The sequence below is a fragment of the Trichomycterus rosablanca genome, chromosome 27 (assembly GCF_030014385.1).
Source record: "Trichomycterus rosablanca isolate fTriRos1 chromosome 27, fTriRos1.hap1, whole genome shotgun sequence".
NCBI classification, from domain to species: domain Eukaryota; kingdom Metazoa; phylum Chordata; class Actinopteri; order Siluriformes; family Trichomycteridae; genus Trichomycterus; species Trichomycterus rosablanca.
Genome location: NC_086014.1, coordinates 11,870,552 through 11,896,679, shown reverse-complemented (window position 1 = coordinate 11,896,679; position 26,128 = coordinate 11,870,552). Strand labels below are relative to the sequence as shown.

The following is a 26,128-nucleotide window of genomic DNA, read 5'->3' as shown; positions in this document are numbered from 1 at the left end:
GTGAATCAATTTTACCAGCTTTGGTGCCAATGAAAGAGGCAACAGGTGCACTAGAGAGGCAAGTAGCGTAGTGTCCTTGTCCCATTCAGGTTGCACAAGTAAGAAACAGCCATACGTGCTATAGCAAGAAGGTTTGCTGTGTCTCTTAATAGCATGGAGGAAATACCAGGATACGAGCCATTACGCAAGGAGAGTTGGGCAGGGTCGTAGACGGGCATCAGCCCAGCAGCAGCAAAGTAGCATTGACCTTAATAAATAATTCAGTTCATTCTGTAGAGTGAAAAATCTAGATTTATTTGCATATTTATATTATACATATATGTTTACAGTTTAACCATTTATTGTGAAACGTATAGAAATGTATATAATACAAAAACACTAAAGCACTAAAGCATGAGTTCAAACATTTGCTAGTAAAATAAATGTATAATTTAGCTATAAATATTTTGTGACTGTAAATTGACAATAATACGTTATTACAGCTGCCCGATGATCCACTCACTTATTTTATTAATTAATTTATTTTTGTTTCATTCATTTTTATCGTCCGGTTCCACCCAGAAACACTTGGTGCGAGATAGGAACCCCTTCCATTTCTTTCTTTCTCAGTCTGCACAGACGTAGCGTTTACCGCGTGACCTCAGGGTCGAGAACGCCGGCTCTGGGCTCTCAGCCGGGGAAGAAGCGGCGCAGCAGGTCTTTCTTGTTCACTTTGCCCAGCTGGTTTCTGGGCATCTCGTCCACCACAATAAGTCCAGCCGGAATGATGTACGGCGCCATGTGCTCTCTGAAATCACAAACACACACACATTAATATTGTATGCTCTGCAATATCAAGAAAACTAAACTGGCATCATATCCATATTAGTGGGTGCTAAATTCTTCTGCGACCACAAGGTTAAGAACAGCTGCCCTACATCTTATATGCTCCCTAATATTAATATTATTTTCATTATACAGATGCTATAGATACCTGTCCTGCCGCTGGGTTGATGCGCTTCTACGACCCTGTCCAGCTCTCCTTGTGTAACGGCCTGTGTAACCTATAAGCCTTAATATTATGAATTTAGCCTCAAAAACTTTAAAAAATACATCAAGCTACAGATTCCAATGCATCGTAGAGGTCTGGAAGACACCATTAATAAAAGATACATCTATAATCCTGCTGTAAATAAATACCCCTATATTCCGAGTCTTTGATATTGAGTATCGGACGCGACTACATATAGAATATGATGCATACAGAAGCTGAGCCTTCCCATCTCACACAGAATTATTCTCAGCACGTCCTGTCATATCTTTAACCCAGCCGTTATGTGTTGTTTGCATGTCACGACGCTACAGGGCATCACAATTTGATTAATACCACAAACAATAAAATCAGCATGAAATAAGAATAAGAAATAATGAAACCCGGAGTGGCGGCGCCGAGTTAATTAGAAGTGCGGAGCATGAAAAGACGCCTGTTATAATACGTCTACGACCCCGAAGCTTTTTTTCTTCTTCCTCCTTTTAATAAGCACATCAGCAGATACGTTTTCTACACACAGTGTTGCATACTTTATACCACGTACCCTCCAGCACCCCAAGCGGCTTTATTATCTTCGTGTTCTTTATGACTTCTTTATTTACTTTTTTACAAAATCTGTCATCCGTACACATTTTTAAAGAGCCGTCCTCATTCTAGATCCGCTCGTGTTGGTACAGCGGCTGTGTTTTCTGCGTGTGTCTCGGGGCTTAGAGATCTCGTCTCTAAGCTACGTCTGACAAATAGAGGAATATGAAGAATGACAGCTAGAGCGCTGAGGATGAGCGTTCTGAGAATGAGTGTGTACGAGTGTGTGTGTGTTTTTTGGACTTGGTAAGAAGGAAACGTGGAAAATCATACCATCGTTCATTTGTTTCACTCGGTCATGTCAGGGTCAGATTAACAACAGGCTAAAAAAAGACGCCAATTCCTGTTGGGGGTGTCCAAGCTGACTGACGTGTGAGCGTATTTTTAGGGTGCGGTCATAATAGTCACACTTTAGTCAGACTACAATCAAACTAGGGAGACGAGACTTTTGGGTTTGGGATTTGTCCCAAACGTCCCAATTACATCATTCATTGGTGTCTTGTTCCCTCTTTTTAGGCACTCTTTCCGAAGGCTTTGTTTTCAACAACCACTTCGGTTTTGCATCGGCCCGAAGGGAACGCCAGCCTGACGCATAATTCAACACGCTCCACGCTCTGACGCAACAAACACAAGGCTCTGCACTAACAGCACAGAGCGCGTCAAAATAATAATAACGCAACATTTCATCATTGACGCGTTTCATCAGCTGACAGATCGAGATTGAGCGTTTGGGGAACGAGAAACAAACTTAGCAAACTTTAACAATTTTTAGAGAAAAAAAATGGTGCCAGTGTAGCAGTGCTATAGAAGGAAAAAGGTCAGGTTGGCACGATACCTGTAGTTCCAAGAACCTTGCTAGTTCCTGCTGCAAAGCAGAGTGATCGTCTACCATTTGTCAAAAAATATTCCATGTAATATTTAAGGTGGTACAGAAGTGTTGGGGGTGTACAGCTCCAGCATCCCTTATTTATACCTCACTGGCAGTTATGGTGGTGTTTCACATGTTAGTATCTTAGTATTTTGTTTGAATAGCTAAGTAATTGTGTAATGTTGTGGACGGTCGTCCTGTTCAGTTCTGTTTAGGTTCTGGACCCGCTGTGACCTTCATTAGTTTAAATAATAATAATAATGAATAAGTCAATAAATATATGAATAAATCAGGGGAAGTATGGAGTTACCTGGCCCAGGTTTTCAGCTGGGGAAGACTGAGAGATTTGCCCTTCTGCAGCTGTACAATGGCTACCACTTTCTGCCCCCAGGTGGCGTCCCGCGCCCCGATCACAGCCACATCTGCCAAGCAGAATGAGAAACGTTTATTTTTTGTGTACTACTGTATACAGAACATTAAGACCTCTGACAAAGGCCATTCGTTCTAGTGTAACGCTCACAACCGAACGACCACTAAAGCCACTGGAATGGAATTAAATTGCATGTAAGTGTGTATGTGTATTTTGTACCTGTGATGTCAGGGTGGGCCAGCAGGTGGCGCTCCACGTCGAGAGCGCTGATCTTGTAGCCGCCGCTTTTGATGATATCCACAGACGTCCGACCCATGATCCAGTAGACGCCGTCTTTGTAGGTCGCCGTGTCGCCTGCACAAAACGATTCAAAACTGTGAACTGGAATCTGAATCTGTAACATTTTCCATGTCAGAGTCGTTCATTACATTAGACTGTGTTTGTGGGAGGGACGGTCAGACTGGGTGTCTTCCACTACTGTTGCGACCTTTGGGACTGGTTCAGTAGCCCGCGTGAGTGTGTAGATGGTAAGGGGGGGTGTTACATAGAGCAGGGTTTTTCACAAAATGGGTTGCAGAGAAAAATAATAGTAATTAAATAAACTTGTACGCGATGCCCCCTTGTGGAGGCTTTATGTTACATCTTGTAAACCACAGTGGGACCAGATTGCAGAGGAAGTAAGATGTGTTGTTTGTGTTGCCTTAAAAAAAGTTTGAAAAACCCTGACATAGAGCTTAGCATGGCTATCGCTGACTGCAGATTGGACGTGTGTCTGAGGGGGCGTGTCCTTTATGAAATCGGGGGTTAGATGCCATACAAGAGAAATCTAAAACCTGCGTAAATGTCATGCTCAGTTGAATTGCTGGCATGATGAAATCTGTAGCGTCTACGGTTTGTGTGTCAAGTCAGCGCTATAGCACACGCAGCGAGTCACACACACACACACACTCCGACTGGTCTACAGGCAATCAGGCTTGAGAAAAATGAAGCCCATTACACGCCAACACCTACAGGGTGTAACACCTATTTCCTCCACTTTCACCATCCACAGACAGCAGACCACAGAGCAGATAGATGGAGCGAGAGAGAGGCAGGTGAAAGGACGGCTCGCCGGATGATGATGAGGAGGCTCAGGTGTACTCGAGCGATGATGAGCGGAGGAAATGGGTCACTGTGAGCCAGCGGTGATAGACAGACTCGCGGTGAACTCGGTGTGTGTGAGTGTCTTCATCAAGGGGAACGGCTCCGTCCTGGTCCACCCAGTCCATTTATCAATTATTGAACAAGGGGGCTCGTCGAGTGACAAGCTGCTACTGCACGGGTGCAGAAAGACGTGCAGGCAGAAGGTCTGTCCGTGTTTATCATCTGCACGCTAATTGCTCTGTGATTCTCTGTGATTTGAGACGTTGCATAATACCACTCACTAACGTATTAACGAGCTAATCGTACTACTTTTATAATCAGCCATTCATCTCGCTCAAAGACTCCCATCAGTCCCACTTGAATAGTCCTGTCATTCATCATGCACCCTACTCACTTGCTTTTTGACTTGGTACCCCAACACAACATCTCTAGGGGTCAGAACACCGTGCTAAGCTAAGCTAACCTACCACAGATAATCAACACTTCCATCCATTTCTTTTTTTTCTCCACACTGTACTGTATCCCATCCCTTTTTCCAGCCCCCCTCCTCCCCGATCCACCAGCCCACCCCTTGTTAAAAACGATCCGTCCTCTGCCTCACATTCGACAAACCGTCCCTCTCCTCCTCCCCTCGCTGCCTCCTTCTCCGGCGAGGAGCCCGGCGTCAATAGAGGGCCCATCTGCTCTCATACATCATGCTCTTCATTTCAGTTTATTAGCCGGGATAAATCATAAATATTTCATTATACATCACGGCCCGCTGTCGCCGCGCCGCGGCAATTTATCACGACCGGCCCTCTCGCCGCTCCGCGCCGCGGCAATAAGCTTTCCAGTCTATTAACCAAGATTGATACAGTGTGTAAATTTAGATATTGGGAATTTCTTCACACACCACTGGCTCGCACTGATAGGCTCAGGGGTGGAGGGGGGTGAGGAGAGAAGTGTGTGTGTGTGTGTGTGTGTGCAGGAGTGTGAAAAAAAAGCAAGAGCAAGACAGAGACAGAGTAAAGAAGACAGACAGGGACGGAATCAAAAGACAAAGGGTGACATGAAGGGAAGAAAGGAGGAGGGGTGGAATGAGGAGAGGGGGGGAAAAAGGGCAGGATTGATGCACCCTCGATTCCTAGCTCGCATTAATTCTTTAAATGCTCTCTGTGGAATCTAATGAGGACACGACGTTTTCTGATTGGAAGTCTTCGTTACGTATTCTAGATCCTGAGGTAAACTCACTCCAACCAATAAATTCTTAATAATAATTATACAAAATACAAATCCCCCCAATTTTCTCCCCTAATCTAGTCGTATCCAATCACCCTTATGGCGTTACGCTTCACCTCTACCGATACAACCTTCCACTGCTTACTGACAAGCTTCGCAACTGGCACACGCCCCCCTCTGACACGTGTGCAGTACTGACTGCATCTTTTCACCTGCACGACGCGAGTTCATATGAGGATCAGCCTTGTGCACGGAGAGCCACACCCTGATCAGCATTATTCCCTAACGCTGCGCAGACACCATCAATCAGCCAGCAGAGGTCGTAATTGCACTAGATATGAGGAACCCTGGTCTGGCTTTCCCACCCTGTATGATCAACAGCCAATCGTTCGTGTAGCTGCGATTCGATACGATGTATTTGAAATCCCAGCTCTGGTGTGCTAGCGTATTTTTACCGGACCCACCCTCCCAAAAAAAGCACAAAATCACCATCTGCTTCTTTAAGGCAGAGACGGAGTCTTACAGAGAACCGTACTGTCACACAGTGCGATCTGTGAACCAATCTCGTTCAATCATTCCCTCTGTTATGATGGTGAAGTGTGTGATTATAATGAAACAGACATTGCCATGTAGGCAAAATTTTTTGGGAGGTGGTCATAGCGCTCTCTCTAATCAGCGCTTCGAAACGGCTGTTCTACATACGTTCTGATTAGTGCAGTCAAAAGAGCCTGATTTCAAATCAGAGCCAATCAGATGAGTGTGTGTGTGTGTGTGAGGACACGAGAGTGACATCTCAAATAAGGAAACCCTGAAGGAACTGAGGTGACATTATTGCATGGACAGATGTTGACTGGACTCTGGTGAGTAAGACGCAGGATGGGGATTGTGTGTGTGTGTGTGTGTGTGTGTGTGTGTTGTCATGGTGGAAGGTGTTACGCTCCAACGGCTTCTCTAATTAAAATGATAAGAAGCCTTATTGCACAGGCCGCCTCCACCCCCCTTCCTCGTCCGACAAAGACGTCGAAAGGAAAGATGGCGTGTCAAATGATAAAAAAATAACAACAAACTAATGACACATCAAAGAGAAAGTTCCAGAACACATGAAAGAACGATGGAAACGACTGACTGACTGTCCCTGCACAGACGGCCGTCTGTGAGTACTCACCACAGCTGCCTGTGAAGACCAGTCGTCTTGCTTCTTGCATCCTGATTTGACCATTATCAAAGTCACTCAGGTATTTATTTTGGTCATTTCTGCTGGATTCCATACATAAACTACCACTAGTACTGAGCACCGTTGTTAAGAAACAGGCATTTGGGCGTGGTCCATTTGGCTCATGGGTGTATTGCTTTATCATCTAAACATATGAACTTCCACTTCATGTCCACACACATGCACACCAATCTAAATGCTTTGGAATAGACCAGTACAAAAACAAACACATTAAACAGGTCACCGAGCTGCAAGCCAAGTAAACACACACGCACACACACACACACACGCACAACTGCGGGCCAGTTGACAGCCCTGGAAAAGGGCAGTATGACCGAGGCGATGTTCTACGTCCAGCACTCTTACACATCAGTGCACACACACGTCCTGCTGACAAGCTGCTACGCTGTTCTTCTAGGTGTTACCATCCTGCCCTAGTGTGTGTGTGTGTCTGTTTGTGTGTGTATTCCCCCCAGTATGAACTCTGGATGTCCTTTTAACCACAGAATATTTATTTTATAGGTGACAGATATGGACTCAAATGACTGACCAGTCCACTCTTGATGTTTCCTGAACCACACCCTTTACTCACCCTACAGCAAGCTAGATTACTACTGCCATGAATACCCTTTTAAAACTCTTTTTCTTTTATTCTAATACTTTCCAATTTTCTGATTTTAACTTGTCTTGTGGCTTGCACCACCTCTGCGCTGGCCATCAAATGCCTTTTCGAAACATGTGCATTCTTTGACCACTTCTTTTCACCTGCCCGGGTGTCCAGAGTCTTGCAAATTGCCGTATCGCAATACCGTTCTGTTAGTTTATTCACCCTTCCAGTAGAGGTCAAACCTCCCACCCCCTGTGTACGGCAAACCTTTGACTTCAACTATGCTTCCTTCCGAATGCCTTCCAACTCAACGCCGTGTCCGGCGTCGACATTTCAAGTGCGATATTGCTTCCGAGAGGTGAAACAACACTCCAGATGAAGGATAAGCCGAGCCCAAGTGGAGCTTATCACGGCTAGATGAACGACGACGGCGCAGACTGATCCTCCCCAAGACTGGGTAAAGCGAGCTGAGCACGTACACACATGAATATTAATGGCAGCGTTCAGACGCAGGCGGCTCAGCGGAGGAGCTAATGAGGATGAATAAGAGACAAGCGCCGACTACAATCACGGCTCTGATCCTGTTTATCTTCCTTAACTTTTGCCCTCTTTTTTTTGTCAGCGTTTCATTCCGTGGGTAATTAACACCGCTACATGAAAGAGATCCGTACGCGCCAGGGCGATTGAACTTGTCTACTACAATTGCCACTGATTGGGCCGGCTGTGTTTGGCGGCACCATGCTAGCTTTCGGAGTGAAAGGCGTGAACCACGCATATAAAATCAAAAGCAGACGTTCACATCTGTATACCATACTGCCACGGACAGGTCGGCAATCCATCGGCACGTTCATTTGCTCAATCGCTAATACTGAGGGGTGGTTATGAGCAGACGGATGCAACCAAAGTACTTTAATTAACAGACTTTGCTTTGGATGTGCAGATGTGCAAATGCATTCCATCACACTGGGGTTCAACTGGAGTTTAGAGGTCGCCATAGCATTTCTTGGCACAGTTTTCATGCCTTCTATTCGGGCTTGGGACCAGCACTGAGCGCACTGACAAGTGCACCTCATAATGTCTTGGCTGTTTCGGACATTAGCTAATCATGTCCGTTCAATAGCTCGGCGAGATTTAAACCCGGGATCCTTAGAACTTATGTAAAATAATCCATACAAAATCTGTATGTTACCAATGGACTCTGTGACCTAGGGGACAAATGTGGGATTATGATAAAGCCTTTATTGGGAATATAAAATTGAGACAAAGCCGAAATGGCGAACCTCAAAGCCATCGATGGTCTTAATTATAATGAAACCAATACGCCCTCTAGTTCTCGCTGTTTGCTTCTCAACTTTCACTACAGTGTATTGTTTAGGGAAGACACGGACATTTTTGTTTAAGCAACACGCCAGCCCTCCAATGCTGTAACCTAGGAGACAGATGTGGCATTATAATTCACTGCCTAAGAAAACAATTCTTAAACTTTCCGCCTCTCCAAACAAGCCTCTCACACTGAAGCAGAGACTCACGACTAGAAAGGATGGCTGGAGAGGACCCGAGGGGCCGTGCGATTCCATCAGTCAATAAAACACTGCAGTCCATCCTAAAGTGCTTCCCCGTCTCTTATTGAGAGTGCTCCACTCCCGCCATCATGCTCCACAGACTTGGCCCATTTACCTTGTTGTAATCTGGCATGAGCAACTGGTAGATCAGGGAGCCAAGAAGCGGTGAAATACAGCTGTGTAAAGCTCAGAAGTGGGGACACGGGAGATTGAGGAGGGCGTTTGAAGGTCAGAGAGACACTACTGCGTCAACAGCATTAACTATCTTTAAACTTAGGTGTCTTTGGAAACACGTTTGGGTGCTAACGTTTGCTTGGTTTGTACCAAAGCTTTAATAATTTATTTATTTTTTATTTTATATTTCTTCATTTTGTCAAATTTTAACAAATCTAGTCATATCTAATTACTAGGCGCCCAGTCAGCCAATGACAGAGCTGAGATTCGAACTCATGAGCTTGAAATCTCAGCATTGGTGGGCTAGCGTGTTGGCACGGCACTAAAACAACAATTCACCTAGCAAAAGTTGAGTAGCAAACAACGGCACACGGAATGAGAGCATCGCTTTCAAGTTTTGAGGTTTGGTGTCCGTGGGTGTCAGATCCTTTCGGACTGTTTGTTCTTTTCCCCAAATGGATGGCGAGTCGGAAAAGCGATAAATAAATAAATAAACGTAAGGAAGGGGCGAGGCAGGGCACGGAAAAAGCATTAGCAATTTTCCAAATGCTGCTCGCACGTACTCATGAATAATGGAGGCACGCTAAAAGTTGGCTGGGCCCGACCAAGCAGCGCCTGGGGAGCGTGCATTAGAGCGAGGGCTCGTAAATAACTGCTGCGGATGAAGTGGGGAGGGGATGGGAAGAAATGGGTGGATGTTAACTGGCTGTTCAGGCGCTCCTCTCTCTCCGCCGCCGGACGGGGGTCACACGGTGATGCCTGGGTTACGTTGACAGATGGGTTCAGATTATCGACTGAATCGTGTGTGTGTCCGGTTCTCCGGCTCAGTGTGGTCTGTAGTCAGAACTCTACTGCGCCCGTGGGGAAATGATTTTGCCGTGAAGGGTTTTGAGGTGTTGAACAAAAGACCACAAACCACAGATCAAAGATGAGCTTTAATAGCGCTCGGAGCTACAGCATAAATAAATTCAGCTCTGTATCGGTGACGGAGTATATCACGCCGGATCGTACGTTGAAAGTCGCTTGTTTAACCCAGTCGGACAGTGGGACAAATGTGAGGTCTAAAAATACGTTTTTCTTTTTGTTGGAGACCCTGATGGCATCCAAGGGGGGGTGTATATTCGCCTGACAAACACTCCCTCCGATGTGTGCACAGTCCACCAGTCCCTTCGCATTCTCCTATACTTCAGTGGATTTGCTTGTGAGGTTGGCTTCGCGTATGGAGAGTCACGCCCCGATCTCTGCGCTCCTCCACTTCTGATCAGGCGCCCTGGCCTCACCCCTTATTAGTCTGTTCTTTTCCCACCCAGCAGACTAGAGGTCAATTCTGTCCGCTACAGGCACTTGCCAATTGTGCCTGCTAGGGGGCGTCTAATTTCCTTCCTCTAATTTCCTTCGGGATCAATAATCTATCTATCTATCTATCTATCTATCTATCTATCTATCTATCTATCTATCTATCTATCTATCTATCTATCTATCTACCAATCTATCTGTCTATCTATCTATCTATCCAGATGACTGGTAGCAGAACTGACATGCGCTGGTGTGCTAGCAGAATATCCTGCTTCACCACCTGGGTGCCCAAAATACATGGTTTAAAGAGAATCTTGAGCTCGACCCCATCCAACAGGTTTGGGATGAATGTGAACACCAACTATGAGCCATGATTAAATGACTGTAGTGCCCGACTTTTAAATAAACAGGCACACACACACACACACTCTAGAATCTTAGCCGGGTGTGTGTGTGTGTATTGGGGTAGGTACATTGAATACCTCCCTAATCACAGGCCAGAGAGAGAAAGACAGAGCCAGGATGACAGTAAGGAACAGAGGTTGTGGGGGCGAGGGCGAGAGGGGGGAGAGAAATCAATGATAACGTACAGCGAGGCGAAAAGTGAGCGCTCAAGAAAGTGACAGATCGTCCATGCAGGGGCAGGTCAGTGCCGCCGGGCACACTTACACGGTTAAAGGAACAGTCGGGTACACGCCGGCCGTATCGATCCCACGTCTTCTCGTTTCCCTAATTCAGTTCCTCTACCTCACTGCTCTTCCTGTGTGTCTGGACGAGGAATTTTACTCTTTACTTTCTATCTGATACAATTACTGACTGTTTGGTAGGTTCAGCTACATTGTTCATCCATATATGGGGCGTATGGATGCACTTTATGGACATTTTGCCACCCCTCTTTATCTAGTTCGATTAAATGAAATGGTACCTCATTTCTCATTGGCAGCAGGTGATGTACTGGTATGGGTGTAGCAGGTGTAGCAGTGTTGTTGGGATTTGTAAACAGCTCAGTGGCAATAATAGGAAAGTGTCCCAAAGTATTGGGACACCCCGTCTAATTATTATTATAATCATATATTTCAGCCAGGACAAGGTGAAATAAATCAGTAACATAAAGGAAATTGTGTTTCCAACTTTGCAGTAACAGTTTAGGGAAGGCCCATTCCTGTTCCACCTTGTGCCCCTGTGCACGAAGCAAGCTCTATAAAAAGATTAAGAAAAGCCTGGTATGAAGAAACTCCATTGGCCTGCACTGAACAAACTGGAACATTAAGTGAGGCTTTACCGACCACACCATAGGCACAAGTTCCCACACACATACTTTGAATTCTTGTGAGAAGCTTTCCCTAAAATGTGGCTGTTATTCTAACTGAAAAGATCACACACAGGTCACTCTGGGGATGTTGGGACGTCCAACAAGCTCATGGTCAGGTGTCCGAATACTTTTGGCCATACAGTGTACAATGTGTTCACTGTACATGCACACACACACACACACGCTACTCTACTGTGGTGTGGAGTGCCCGTACCCGTTTTGAACCAGCCATCCTCTGTGAAGCTGTCCTGCGTCTCCTGAGGTCTGTTCCAGTACTCCTGGAACACAGACGACCCTCGAACCTGCAGCTCCCCCTCCCTCCCCTCCAAACCAGGCTTTACCTGAAAGAGAACACACACACACACACACACACACACAGTGTAAGACGGGCAAATCAAGCGTGCCGAGCAAGCGTGTGCTAGGTGAAATGGACCAAATGGACCAAACGAGGTACCCTAGTCTGCTTGCTGTTTCCCTCCGCGATGGTCGTCAGGGTCGAGTTTGACATGACAATTCGCACTTCGACTCCGGGGAGGGGGGTACCCACTGCTCCTGATGGGTACACACAAAAATAAACAGCCAGCAGTGAACAGAGAACCGGACGTTTTGCTCAACCAGACAGCAGAGGTCGCTATTACAGCAGCAACAGTGGAAAACCCAATCCGACCTCCACTCCCTTAGGCACGGAGCTCTGTCCTACTAGAGTGGTGGGTTAGTGTGTTAGCTTGCTGCATCATTCACAGATGAGTCTCAATCTAGGAAGATCTGTCTGTCTGGGCGTACATCCAAAATGCACAATGCCATCGCTATAGCTACATCCCAAACCACCACCCACTGTATTGGGGGGTTGTTTGGAGGATTCTGGCCAACATGTCCTCATCTTAAAACCAGATCTCTCCCTCCCATCACAAAATCTTAAAGAATAAAACCTCTTTGGAGCTGCACTAAAGCGATCTCGCCCTCTCGTTCCTCCAGCGACACTGGCGCGAAAGCGTTTTACATTCAGAACCCAATAAAACCGGCTCTATTACCATTTCTCGCGCCCATGTATCAAGATGCCCGTCGGCTACACGGGCAAACCTTCGGCTCTCGTGTCTATCTGAGCCTGGGATTAAAACCAACACACGCGCTTCATGTTTTATTCAAAGCCTCATACACCAGCGCAGTCAGAGATGCCCAGGGGGTAACGATGCCCCCCCCCAGCATGAAGAAAAAGAAGCAGGAGGGCGAGAGAGAGAACGATAAACGTAGAATATCAATACAGAGAATTAAACTTCTAAACACGAGCAGATCTAGGTGCAGATCTGTGGGGGGATTCAATCGCAAAGAAAGAGTGAAGAAATAAAGGTAATAAAATATAAATAATAAAAGACACCAAGAGAAAGAGAAAGTACTTCTATTTAACAACTTGCGAATGCACTAGTAAGAAATACCCCAGGTATCACATTAAACCCTTCATTGTCAACATCTTTTATTAAAAATATATCCCCCCAGTGGTGCCCGTAATAAAAAAATACCCTCTGATAAAGGGCTAGAATGGGATTAAAATGACTCTAACAGGGGTTGTGTTACAAAAAAAGATGCCAGTAAGTGTAAACAGTATTGAAATCTAGATTTTTTGACCCTTGCACCAGCACCACGCCCGCTAGTCATTGCATGACTTTTGGTAGTCAGAGTTGGTAGTGAGGGACCTACTGAGGTTTACATAGCAACACATGGGCTACAGTCAGTAATTGTACAGTCAGTATACAGTAAACATACAGTCAGTTTTATGAACAGGATGACGGACTGTATTTTACAGTAAAATAATAAATAATTATTATTATTTATATGTAAATGAGGATGTCTGTGCACCCATTACAATGGCGTGAGGGCACATAGGCGTGCGGGGTGACAATACCAAAAAGCTGTGGGCGTTAATGGAAGTAATTAACATTTAAATTATAAAACAAAACATGCAACTAAAGGACGGATGGCTCAGTGCAAAAACTACATAAGTGTAGTGCACTCCTAAGCAAGTCACCCTTCAGAACGTTACTGGTATTGGTTTAACCTAGTTACAGACGGAACAACCCATTCAGGACAACATGGCAGCCACTAACGGAGCTGTCAGCAGCACCTCTGACCGAACAAATCCCTCCTAAACACCTCAGATGAGGATTAGTGTCAATTTAGGCTTCGTTTTCAACCTGCACCGCTGCACTGTAAAATTTTTAGCTCCTTAACTTTCTTAGTAAGAAACGCAAACATGAACAGCAACCCCCTCCTTCCCCCCAAACAAACGGTCCAGCCAGACGCAACATCACGAGAACAAAGCAAACGCGCCCGGCTGTTTTGATAGCGTCAAAGCAAGAACAAGAGAACGCGAACAATTCTGGCTTAATCAACATGCAGCGTCCCGACTGACTGCACCCCGTTTCTGTTCGGCTGTCAGGCTTTCAGATTTTTGGAGTCGGGAGTTCTTTAGAAGGGCGGTGCGTCTAGTTCGTTTGTTAGCATTTACCAAAAGACACGAAAGTCAGACAAAGAACTTTTGAGACGGCAGCAGCGCAACATGCAATCAGCCCTCGAGGATTGTTTTGTCTTTGGTAGATGTCAAAAAGCAGATGGGAGCTTCGTTTTATGAGGACAGAAATAGCTAGTAATAGGAGGAAAATCTTCTACAGTCCTTTTACTAAAGAAACAGTACACACTTAGTATTTTAGTTAGCATTTTACATACCGTCCCAAGTTTTAGCTCTGTGTTATACAGTAAGAGAAAGTATATAAACTTTCACTAGAGCAGCCAGGCTTTCTTAACCAGGGTGCAGTCAAACTATTCTAACAGTCCTGACATGATAAAATGAATTAAAATTCCAAAAATCCATCGTTACGCAATTTATCATGTATTAGCCACCTCAAACGTCATCAAAATTTCTCCAATGCCCCTTTTTCAGTGTCTACTACATAAAGGTTGATGTAAATTTACGAGATAAATGACAAGACTGTACATGGAGGAGACAAGACCTGCAGTGTCCCAAATACCACACCATGTTCTACAGTATTCGTTTAATTTCCATGTTTTACCACAGATTTGTCATGGTCAGCATCATGGTGGGTCCGGTTTCCCCAGAATCACAGACAGCCAATCACAACTGTATGTAGACCCGATCGGACGATAACACTGCTAGTGATTCGAACCCTAGATTCCTAAGGTAGTGGGCTAGCACAAGCAGTGAGCTGGGGATTGAGACACAGCCTTCCAGCTTGTGCTGGAACCTGTAATCTATATGCAAAACAACATATCAGGTCCTATTTTCAGTTTATTTTAAAGACTGTTGGTTTACTTGAAGCTTTACAGTGCAGCCTTGATTACATGATGTGAAAAAATCTGCTCGATCGAAGCCAATTTCTTATTCAATATTTGGGCAGACACATGTAGAGGTGTTACGTTTTTATTTTGAGAGACAGCCAGGAGTTTTGAGTAGCTGTCCAGGTGGCGACTGATCAATCATGTACTACAGCTCTCAACAGGGTGTTATTTTATTCTCAAACAATTTTTTCTGATGATTTTTTCCTTTATGCAGGTGTGACATCGTTACCAGGTACTCGGGATCCGTTCAGAGGGTTGGACAGCGCCATGCCGATCTCGGTCATCCCGTAGCGCTCCAGCAGCACGTGAGAGGTAATCTTGTTCCATCGCTCCAGAACAGGCTTGGGGAGAGCGGCCGATCCGGAAACCATCAACCTGTCGGGAGAGCGAACGCAGCATGCACAGAATTCTGAAACTCAGGTGAAGAATAGTTCATTCTTATTCAGGAACAAAGCCTGAGCGGAGTGCGGTGTGATGTATAATGCATGGGTGTGGGTGGTGGTGGCTCAGCGGTCAAGCTTCAGCACTAGATGGATACATTAATGTTGCATAAGATGAGAAATCCAACCATCTACTCCAGTCTTGTCTAGTCCATTCTTTAAAAGAAAGAATTTATTAAACGTTGCTGTTTCTTCTCTTTTCCTTTTGCACCGCGGCTTCTTTATCAATTTAACCGCTTTGATTCTATGATCTTCAAAGGAATGCTCGATTTACCAAGCTAATGTTTATCTATCGCTTCTGTAGTGTGTGTGATTGGCGTTAGCAGTACTCTGAGAAATCAGAAAAGCCTTTCATTTTCTGCCCAGGGCAACCGTAGTCTTAAGAATCACTCCTGCACGCTGTGTAGAATAAGAAATAAACACTAAGGCGCTTTGTGGTTGTTTACTGATTTTTACTGGCTGTACAACTGTGTGTAGAGCTTAAAAACAATCCACAATATTGCCTGATTATTGTATTGACCCTTTATTTATTATACCCGACAGGGGTCTGAGGAGGGATAAGCCACAAACCACCCACAGGTTATTGGGTGGCAAAGCTTATTGATGCCCATGCCAACTCCTGTCCACTGTCTAAAGCACCTACAATGGCCATACAGGCATCAAGCGCACAAAACTGAATGACTGAGCAATAAACGACAGTCGTGAGACCTGCTGGTAATATTTTGCTACCGTAACCAGGACTCAGACAAGTCAGAGCTGTCTGGAAAGCATATTAGGCAGGCAGGTGGTCCTAATGTTTTGGCTCATGTACGTGTGTGTGTATTAAGAGCGCAGTGGTCACCTGATCCTCTCTTTACACACAGCTCTGATGAAGTCCTGCACGTGCGGCTGGGTAAAGTGCTGGTCGTAGTGCTGGATGAGTTTGGAGTAGATAGTAGGAACGGCCATGAACACGTTCACTGTGGGAGAACTGGAACTTAATAAGTGCTCCCATACCTGACATCCACACACACAGAGAAAGAACAAAACACATGATTAAACCATCGAACCTGTAGCCATTTTTTATTTGCTTCAGCTTTGATGTGTTACAGACCGTCTTGTGTCTCAGTGGTGCTATAGACCGGCCGGGCGTCTGCATGGACCTGATTGGCTACTTTCCGAAAGGGAATGGCTGAAACAGCCTATATATTGGGAGGTGCGCTTGTCAGTGTGCTCTTAGTGTGTCAGGAAGGTGTTAACACTGTGCCAGGTCTGGTATGCGGACCACATCCGCTATATATGGAAGCAGACTGAAAATATAGACACTTGGCCTCTTATTTAATTTAATATTAGTCATAATAAGACTAGTATGGATAAATGATCAGGTCTGCCACACCAAACAATATCGAATATCAGCTACAGACACAGAGAGGTAAATAGACTTTCTTTTTCTAATCCCACACACACACACACACACACACACACACACACACACAGCACGGCAACACGGCTGAATGCACCTCCACGCCGCTGTGGGAGAAAAGTGTGAATTAATTGAAGGTGAACGACAGATTCTCCTCCTCCGTCCCCCGGGGAGACTGCCATCTTCCAGCCCTCCTCCTCCTCCTCCTCATTCTTTCTCTCTCCATTTCATTATTTCCTGCTTCAGTGCCTCCGCTCTCTTATCAGTCTCCCCCTGTCTCGCCTCCACCCCACACACACACACACACACTTGTATTAGCCGTAACCCACTTCCAACTTTCTCCCATCATCCCTCCGTCGTTCCTCTCCATTGCTCTTCTTTTGTCAATAGATTTTCTAATTTGTGACTTCGGAGATGAACAGGGCAAACGTTGGCAAACAGGAGCTGCGCTTATATAAGTCCAGAGTAAACGTGTAGAATTAATGATAAGTATTTATAGCAATGCTAATTAACTTGGTAATGATAAGGTGGCTGCCACAAAAGGGATTCCTTGCCTGAATTTGGGCTCTTCTTAGAGGAGTTAGTCAATCAAAAGATGCATGGAAGTGCTAGGTGTTAAGAGGGATACACACTATACAGGGCATCACCGACTTACATATAGAAGCAGCCAGTCCACCTTCTGCATATTTAAGACCTCCTTCCAGTCCAGTCTCCGTGCACCTAAGCTAAGCCGTGTTTGCTCTGTACAACTAGTAACTAGTATGTTCATTGGAGAGAAGGTGTGGGGGGGTATAATGGGGGTTATAAGGGGGGTATAGATGTCAAAAAGCCAACACTTTCTGACACCTATTCAGAAGAAAACAGACCCATTCATCCTGAAATCTACTTCTTCCACTCGAGCAGGAAGCAAAACTGCGGCCTAATCAGTCAAACAGCTCAGAAAAACAAAAGCGCCGCGTGTATCGATTTTTCTGCTTCATTAAAAATTTCTGAACCCTCGTGTTGTAAATAATGAAGTCGGAGTGCAAGACGGAAAAAAATGGAAAAAAAAGTTTGATATCTGTAAGTCGGAGAAACAAAAGTAGTGAAGGTCGCTCCGGAGAACAAAGTGTACTCTTTTCTCTTTTTGTGAAGGTGCCGTCGTGTGGATGGCGTCCTCTTCACCCTTCGCTGTCACTCTGCACCTTGACTCCCATTAAAATCCGCCAGACCTTTAAACCCCCTCCACTCCTAGCGCCGGCGTATCATCCTTCAACGTCAGAGCATCGATCGATCCGCTACCGAGACGCCTGCGCTCGGATACGAAGCCTCTCCAGGCAATCAATCACGAGCGTTCGGACGTTCCTCGCACGCACGGCCCGTCAGGTCCAGGCTGCCGGTGGTGGCAGAACAGAGACGTGACTGCAATTAGTGTGGGCTGACGGAAACTTCCAGATAAGGACACACCTCTGTACTTCCTTCTCTACGTACTACACACACCACCAGGACTTAGGAAGGACGGACTTCATGCTGAGCCAGACACATGGTCACACGATTGGTGTCTGGCAGGTCGATAGCACAGCTGAGATTCGAAATCCGACTGCTGCACCACCGTGTAAACTAAAGATGCTTTTACTTGATTGTTAAAGATTGGTGTATTTCACCCTCTATAGTAAATAACATTATTAAAAGGTCCTGAGAACCCGGAGATATCACGATGTGTAAAAATTAAGGCTGAAAGGCTGTTTTTTTTAGCGACCTTGCATTTATAACAACACCATGGCTTTTTAGTAAGAGAATACAGGTGCTAGTGTGGCCTGTCTGCACTGCTAAGTCAACAGAACTTCTCAGTATTTTCGGAACATGTTGCAGTACCTTTTGAGGGCTGAAGTCGGGCAGCATGATGCAGGTGGCACCCACCCACAGGGGGCACAGGAGCTTATTTACCACGCCGTGCACGTGATGAAGGGGGAGGGTGTGCAGGATCACATCGTCTTTGCTCCACGCCCACTCGCTCACCAGCGCCTGGACCTGAGAGAGAGAGAGAGAGAGAGAGAGAGAGAGACATTACTACTACTATTACTACTATTATCTATTAAGGTAAAAGAACAAAATAAATTTAAAGTCATTACAGATCTGTGGGGATTAATACAACTGTAACAATCATCCTCGCCCATAATTTAAAAAGTGGGATTAGTGTATATAAGCGTGTCCACCATGTGATTTGGACAAGGTTTGGACCTTCAAGGCCTTACTGGACCTCAATTTGTTTTAACTGCAAGCCAAACCTTCTCATCCAACATTAGTGCCTGACCAGACGATACTCTTTGGACTAAAAGGACACAAATCCCAACAAACCCACTCCCAAATACTGTACACAGTATTATGTCTTTCCAGCATAGTGAAATCAAAGCCTACTTTTTTTTTAATTGATATTTAATTATTGTTGTTACGATTGCACCTAAAACATGACGTACAAATGCATTTTTCCTCCGGAGGTGGGGGGTGGTGGTGGTGGGGTGGGTTTAATCTGTAGTGTGTGTTGTGTTGGGACCCACATAAATCCTTTAATATCTCCCGTGGTATTGCAGAGTTTTAACGAATAAAGCTTCAGGACCATGGACAGCAACCCAGGGCATCATTAGACCTGCAGCACCAGGATAAAGTGACAATGCGTATGCACATTATCTCCACCACTGTGAAACAGTGTGCTATGTTTTCGGTTCCTAGATAATAGTTCCTACTAGAGATGGAAGAGAAACTTGCTTGGCGTCAGTTAAATCATGGCAACCAATCACCCACAGGTGACACTGAGGGTGTCAGGGGTTTGTGCTTTACCAAACTACTAAAGAAATGGGTGTGGCGGGCTGAAACACCTACACTGAATTAGAAGCGGTCACATACTTTTGACAATATTATATAGATGTTATAACTTTACCATGGCCTGTAAGCTGCTGTGTGTGTGCAGGACCCCCTTCGGCCGCCCCGTCGTCCCGCTGGTGTAAATAATCATAGCCGGCCTCTCTGTCCAATCAGAAATCTCCTCTCCAGACAGCCGTTGCGATTCTTCATCACACAGACTATCCAGGTTGGCGGTAGGAGGGAGATTTATACACGGCAGTTGGAGTTTCTGTGCCAGGGGCTCCAGCGCGGCACCGTAAGGCTCACCCGCCAGCAGCAGCGAGCTCTGAGAATCCGAGACGATGTACTCCAGTTCGGACGCCGGGTGTTTCTTGTAGAGCGGCACGGCAGTCCCGCCGCACATCCAGGTCGCCCACTGGGCCACGGTGTAGGACGCATCATTGGCGCACAGAAAGGAAACACGCTCGCCCTGTAGATCCCCTGAATGGGGGGCTAACGTTTGGTGGATGCATGATGCTAATCCCACGCTGCTGCGATACAGGGAGGCATAACTGTGCCGTCCGCTCTCGTCTACGATCGCCGTCTTGTTGTCGTACGCCGGGGCTTTTGTGAAAACTGGAGCGACTCTTTCTTTGAGTGAGGTAGTACCTGTAGTCAAAGTTCTGCAGACTACATTTCCCAGCAGCCCACTGAGGGACGATTTACATGATTTGTAGAGTAAAGAGTTCTGCGAGGATCTCAATGCAAGCAGCATCATGGGTAATCCAACAGAAGAGCTTGGAACAGTTACAGCAGCATCAGCGATTTTATAAATCCAAAGTCTAAATGGGAAAGTGCAAAAATTAAAGTACATTAGTATTAAGCAGTCAGAATCTGTGCAGATAGACACTTATGACAAAATGAATGATTATAAAAGCTTAATGTTTTTAATTGTTTATTTTTGCTTGTTATTTTCAATACTTGTTTTTGGATGTGAAATATCAGAAGCAAATTTTATAATCAATTCACCATGGCAACCACATATACTGTTTTAATTGTTGAATTTTACCAATAACACAACAGCTCTTCTAAACATGCAAGTGTGGGTAGCACTGTCGCCTCACAGCAAGAAGGTCCTGGGTCCGAGTCCTTTCTGTGTGGAGTTTGCATGTTCTCCCTGTGTCTGCGTGGGTTTCCTCCGGGTGCTCCGGTTTCCTCCCACTGTCCAAAGACGTGCAAGTGAGGTAAATTGGAGATGCTAAATTGTCCATGTTTGATATAATCTTGTGAACTGATGAATCTTGTGTAATGAGTAACTACCGTTCCTGTCATGAATGTAACCAAAGTGTAAAACATGACGTTAAAATCCTAATAAACAAACAAACAAACGGTGTTTTGGTGGTGTATGGTTGAGGATTTTTTAAAACAAGATAATAATTCTTTCCAAATAAATTATTTTTCCCAAAATAAAGATGACGTCACACTACCAAGTTCTATTGTACGGAACACTGATACTCTATTTAATGTAATACATTTATGTACATTTAATTTGATTTATCTAAATCTTAGCTTTTTAAAACATATATATATTCTATTTAAAGAAACTGTAAATACTGTTCGCTCTTGGTGGAGAAAAAAATAACTTGTAATATTGAATCATTTTATCGAGCTGTATATAATACACATATCAACAGTACGGAACACTGTTAAAGTACGCTAATCGTTTATAATATTAATTCTGCTGTGACTTTTGCAAGAAAAAACTATTACCTTACTCCAAAAAACACTAATAATAACTGAAAAAGAATGAAAAAGAGTTTTTCATATTTAAATGTTATAATTTATGAAATAGTTGTAGTGACAGGTAACCTGACAAGCAGTACCGATTAACTTTCAGTTTGTATTAATGCTTTTACACTACATAACCTAAGCTTGTACGATTATGCATATTTAAAAACTACTCAGTTTATTCATTTATAAAATCATTTATTATTCCAGTGATCAGTATAATGACACCGAACTCTTACCGAAATGTCACTGCTGAAGCTGTGCGGCGCTCCCAAGTTCCGGGTGAAAACCAAACAAAGCGGAACCTTGTTAACAAATCAAAGCGTGTCTGCATCAGCGTTGCTAGTTTCTTTGTTTAAAAACGCAAAAAGTAAGCATTTCCCTTCCAAATAACCCGTATTATCTTAGTATTACATGTTCAATATTTACTATATTAATGAACTTTAATAATATGTTTGGCTTAATTGTATTTTTCAGTGTACGAATCTAATGGCGGTAGTGTGGTAACCAAACAACATCAAGGTCCTGAGTTACTGTTACTGTGTGTGAGCTTGTTTACATAATATAAGGTAAGAGAGACTGGGAGTAGTAAAACAGTCCCAAAGCAAATACAAAAGTAAATAAATAAATAAAACTTGTCTTACTAATATTCAAATACCCTGTTTACACTTACTGGTTTGGTGGCATTACAAATGGAGACGTTTATATTTACATGTTTAGTTAAAAAGCATCCTCAATAAACATTTAGAGAACACACACAAAAAAAACAAACAAACACAAATGTGTTAAGGTCCTGTTAGAACAAAAGTATATGGACACAACTACATTCTAACATAAGCTAATGCTAACCTAGTGTCTATACAACACACACAACAAACTAGCATAAATAATTGTTTGTGGTACTTAACAAAGACTAAACTATTCATATTCTGTTTAAGAACCATAAACTTATAATGAAGCAGTTAACAAAAAGCTTACCTTACAACACCTAACACTTACAACAGGGTGGTACTGACATTCGAACATAACATATCTATACAACCATACAAACCTACACAAAAATATAAGCATGTGTGCTCTTACCTGTCAAAAAACTACACACAATAAGAGACAGTGATGGAATAGTTACACAGTTACAAAGTCTACAATTACAGACACCCAACAGGGCTAAACATTACAGAAGTTTTATCAACTCACTGTGTAATAGCAAACTAGATTTAATAACTAAGTGACATTGGGTCCTAGTCTGATGAGGAACCACAGACTTAATTACTAAATGAAAAAGCTTTACATATATATATATATATATATATATATATATATATATATATATATATATATATATATATATATATATATATATGTATATATATACGTATATATATACAGGGGTTGGACAAAATAACTGAAACACCTGTCATTTTAGTGTGGGAGGTTTCATGGCTAAATTGGACCAGTCTGGTGGCCAATCTTCATTAATTGCACATTGCACCAGTAAGAGCAGAGTGTGAAGGTTCAATTAGCAGGGTAAGAGCACAGTTTTGCTCAAAATATTGCAATGCACACAACATTATGGGTGACATACCAGAGTTCAAAAGAGGACAAATTGTTGGTGCACGTCTTGCTGGCGCATCTGTGACCAAGACAGCAAGTCTTTGTGATGTATCAAGAGCCACGGTATCCAGGGTTATGTCAGCATACCACCAAGAAGGACAAACCACATCCAACAGGATTAACTGTGGACGCAAGAGGAAGCTGTCTGAAAGGGATGTTCGGGTGCTAACCCGGATTGTATCCAAAAAACATAACATAACATGCCCAAATCACGGCAGAATTAAATGTGCACCTCAACTCTCCTGTTTCCACCAGAACTGTCCGTCGGGAGCTCCACAGGGTCAATATACACGGCCGGGCTGCTATAGCCAAACCTTTGGTCACTCGTGCCAATGCCAAACGTCGGTTTCAATGGTGCAAGGAGCGCAAATCTTGGGCTGTGGACAATGTGAAACATGTATTGTTCTCTGATGAGTCCACCTTTACTGTTTTCCCCACATCCGGGAGAGTTACGGTGTGGAGAAGCCCCAAAGAAGCGTACCACCCAGACTGTTGCATGCACAGAGTGAAGCATGGGGGTGGATCAGTGATGGTTTGGGCTGCCATATCATGGCATTCCCTTGGCCCAATACTTGTGCTAGATGGGCGCGTCACTGCCAAGGACTACCGAACCATTCTGGAGGACCATGTGCATCCAATGGCGGTGCCGTGTATCAGGATGACAATGCACCAATACACACAGCAAGACTGGTGAAAGATTGGTTTGATGAACATGAAAGTGAAGTTGAACATCTCCCATGGCCTGCACAGTCACCAGATCTAAATATTATTGAGCCACTTTGGGGTGTTTTGGAGAAGCGAGTCAGGAAACGTTTTCCTCCACCAGCATCACGTAGTGACCTGGCCACTATCCTGCAAGAAGAATGGCCTAAAATCCCTCTGACCACTGTGCAGGACTTGTATATACGCTGTATTGGCCGCAAAAGGAGGCCCTACACCATACTAATAAATTATTGTGGTCTAAAACCAGGTGTTTCAGTTATTTTGTCCAACCCCTGTATATATATATATATATATTTTTTTTTTTTCACTGCCAGTTGTACTGTGTATGACTATGTCTGTGACAAATATACCTTGATTTGACTTAGGTGTGAGTGAGCGAGTTTGTACTGTTTTAAAGTTCCTTGTGCTCCCAAGATAAGTTGTTGTGGGTCAGGAACAATCTGATAACACTGGCCACAAAGGTGGAATACTGTACAGAGTGATAGTTCATTGCAGAGCATTACTCGCCCAGATGTTAACTAATCACACTTAGATTAGTTTAGAACATTCATTAATTTTTCACTGTCTTTTTGGGAGGTGGAAGGAACCCGGAAAACCTGAAGGGAAACCACACAGACAGGAAGGAAACACACCAAAATCTTTACACAGTGACCAGAAGGCCAAACTGAATTCAACTAAGGTCATACGTTTGAATGAACAGTCTCAGTTTTATTTCATTTTCATGTTTCCACTGTTTATTCTGGTCAGGATTGTAGTGGTTCAGTTTTCCCAGAATCACTGGGCACAAAGCAGTAACACACAGGATGGTCAATATTCTCCATTATACTTTTAGAAATGGATACAAGACTCCCAAACAAGCATATCAGAGGCAATTTTAAACATGCAGATATTATATATGTGGACAGACTGCATGCTAAATTGGTGGATTGCCACCTAAATATGTTCTGCGCTAATAGTCTGTTGGTGCCAGCATCCTTGGCAGCGTCTCACAGCACGGGCACACTCAACCACCAGCTGGCAGTCGCGGGCCTCAGATAAGGACTGTACAGAGATGGCACTCGTTCAAAAAGTTTTCCCTTCCCTAAACCCCTCCGCCGCAACCGAGGATGGCACGTTCCTGCAAACTGGAAGCTTTGTCTCAGTGTCTCCTCTCCAGTTTGAGGAGCAGCGGCGTCGCCGAGCGCTCCGTCCTCGCCGACAGGATGCCCGCCGGAAAAGGTTTTCGCCTCGCGCGAATCTGGACGAACCTGAGGGTACGAACAAAACGCGATGGCTTTCTTTTGTTTTCGACGATGGCTGTTTGGACGGCGCCCAGGATTCTTTTCTGTGGCGCGGTTAGCTTAGCGATTTCGCTCTCGCCGCGTTTTTGGCTTAAGCGTTATGGAAATACGATGAGGAGCACAATGAGGAATAAGGATCATGACCGGCATGAAACAAAGGATGTCCGAACGCGCACTCGGAACACCGGCGCAGATCCGTGGATCTGTCATGCCCAGGCTCTGAGCCAGGTGATCCTTCTGCAGGGAAAGCGCCAAGCAGCGGGCATCGACGTCCCATTGTTGGCACTGATTCGAGAAAAAAACAACATCAAGACATAGAGTGATGAAAGAGGCTTCTTTTTATATGCCATCAGAGATACGAAAGCGAAGAATAGAAAAACGCGACGTGTGCCAGAAAGAATCGGAATCGGGTTGGCACCAGATGAGCGACTTGGCACGCTACCCTTCCCTCCTGCTATTGCCCCGCTCTGAACACATAACACATGGCACGGTGGCGGTGGCATCTGGGTGTGCTGACTAGTGCCAGCTGCGCGTTGTCTTTGCCAGTTGGGATGCTTGGCACCGCCACTTCATCAACTACCTGTGGCTCCTCCCAGGTGCGGAGGGGAGGGTGGGCGATGAATTATTTGGTGCTGCAGCTGCAAACTTGACTTCTTTCCACGAGAGGAGTCGCGCTGTGCATAATGATGCATCGACGCGACGAACCGTACGGAGCCGATGCCATTCGTGGACCGATCGACTCACCGGTTGGATTTAGTAGGGGAGGCACGAGTCTGTACTGGTGTTGGGGTTCAAACCCAGGAGGAGACAAGATCTTTCCACAGAGGAGTTGATACACGGTGGAGGATTTGCAAACTCACCATGATAATCAATAATATAGATAGAGGTTTGGTGTCCAAGTCAGGGGTCAAGCCATTAACCCCAAGTATTCTTAGCTTGCTTTAGTTATGTGGGGTCAGAAAAAGGATATTCGGCTGCTAATTACAGTGGTCTGGCTGTCAGTCATCATAGGATAAGTCTTCATGTTCATGTTCAACTTTATACTCAGCAGTGTATATTGGATGTGATCTAAGCCAAGTGCACAGAGGGAGTTCGTTTATTATTAGCATTGCAAAATGCTTTATTTTGAGTGCCACAATAGAAACACCTTTGAACGATCATAACAAGACTGCAAGTTCAAACCCACAAACTCAGGAGTCCAAGAGATCCTAATATTCTGGTTGCTAAACGGTGCTGAGGCTTTGTCTTCATGTAAATGATTCTCCTGCTGTTCTTCTTCTGTGGCTAAATAATAGTTTGTACTGGGTCACAAATATACAAACTGCAACTTTT

At 44.5% G+C, this 26,128-nt stretch overlaps 1 protein-coding gene across 2 annotated transcripts; it reads right to left on the bottom strand.

Annotated features, from left to right (window-relative positions):
- Window positions 1-340: 340 nt before the first annotated feature.
- Window positions 341-21,438, bottom strand: acsf3 (acyl-CoA synthetase family member 3). Of its 2 annotated transcripts, XM_062989552.1 has the most exons (10): window positions 21,419-21,438; window positions 19,489-20,233; window positions 18,426-18,581; window positions 16,011-16,165; window positions 14,959-15,104; window positions 11,833-11,930; window positions 11,593-11,719; window positions 3,073-3,207; window positions 2,794-2,905; window positions 341-787 (listed from the first exon to the last, which is right to left on the bottom strand). In XM_062989552.1, the coding sequence occupies exons 2-10, from the start codon at window positions 20,167-20,169 to the stop codon at window positions 670-672; spliced, it is 1,728 nt and encodes a 575-aa protein (XP_062845622.1). In that variant the 5' UTR covers window positions 20,170-20,233; window positions 21,419-21,438; the 3' UTR covers window positions 341-669. The 2 variants fall into 2 exon arrangements, with proteins under 2 accessions (XP_062845622.1, XP_062845621.1); XM_062989551.1 differs by lacking the exon at window positions 21,419-21,438 and having other exon boundaries at window positions 19,489-20,274.
- Between the last annotated feature and the right edge of the window lie 4,690 nt (window positions 21,439-26,128).

What these genes read in the sequence shown, in the direction of transcription:
- acsf3 (XM_062989551.1), bottom strand. Translation starts at nt 20,265, where the DNA reads ATGTACTTTAATTTTTGCACTTTCCCATTTAGACTTTGGATTTATAAA. An exon ending in ACAGCAGCTTACAGGCCATG is followed by an intron (nt 18,582 to 19,488) that starts GTAAAGTTATAA and finishes TCTCTCTCTCAG; the next exon opens with GTCCAGGCGCTGGTGAGCGA. An exon ending in GAAACAGCAAGCAGACTAGG is followed by an intron (nt 11,720 to 11,832) that starts GTACCTCGTTTG and finishes GTTCTCTTTCAG; the next exon opens with GTAAAGCCTGGTTTGGAGGG.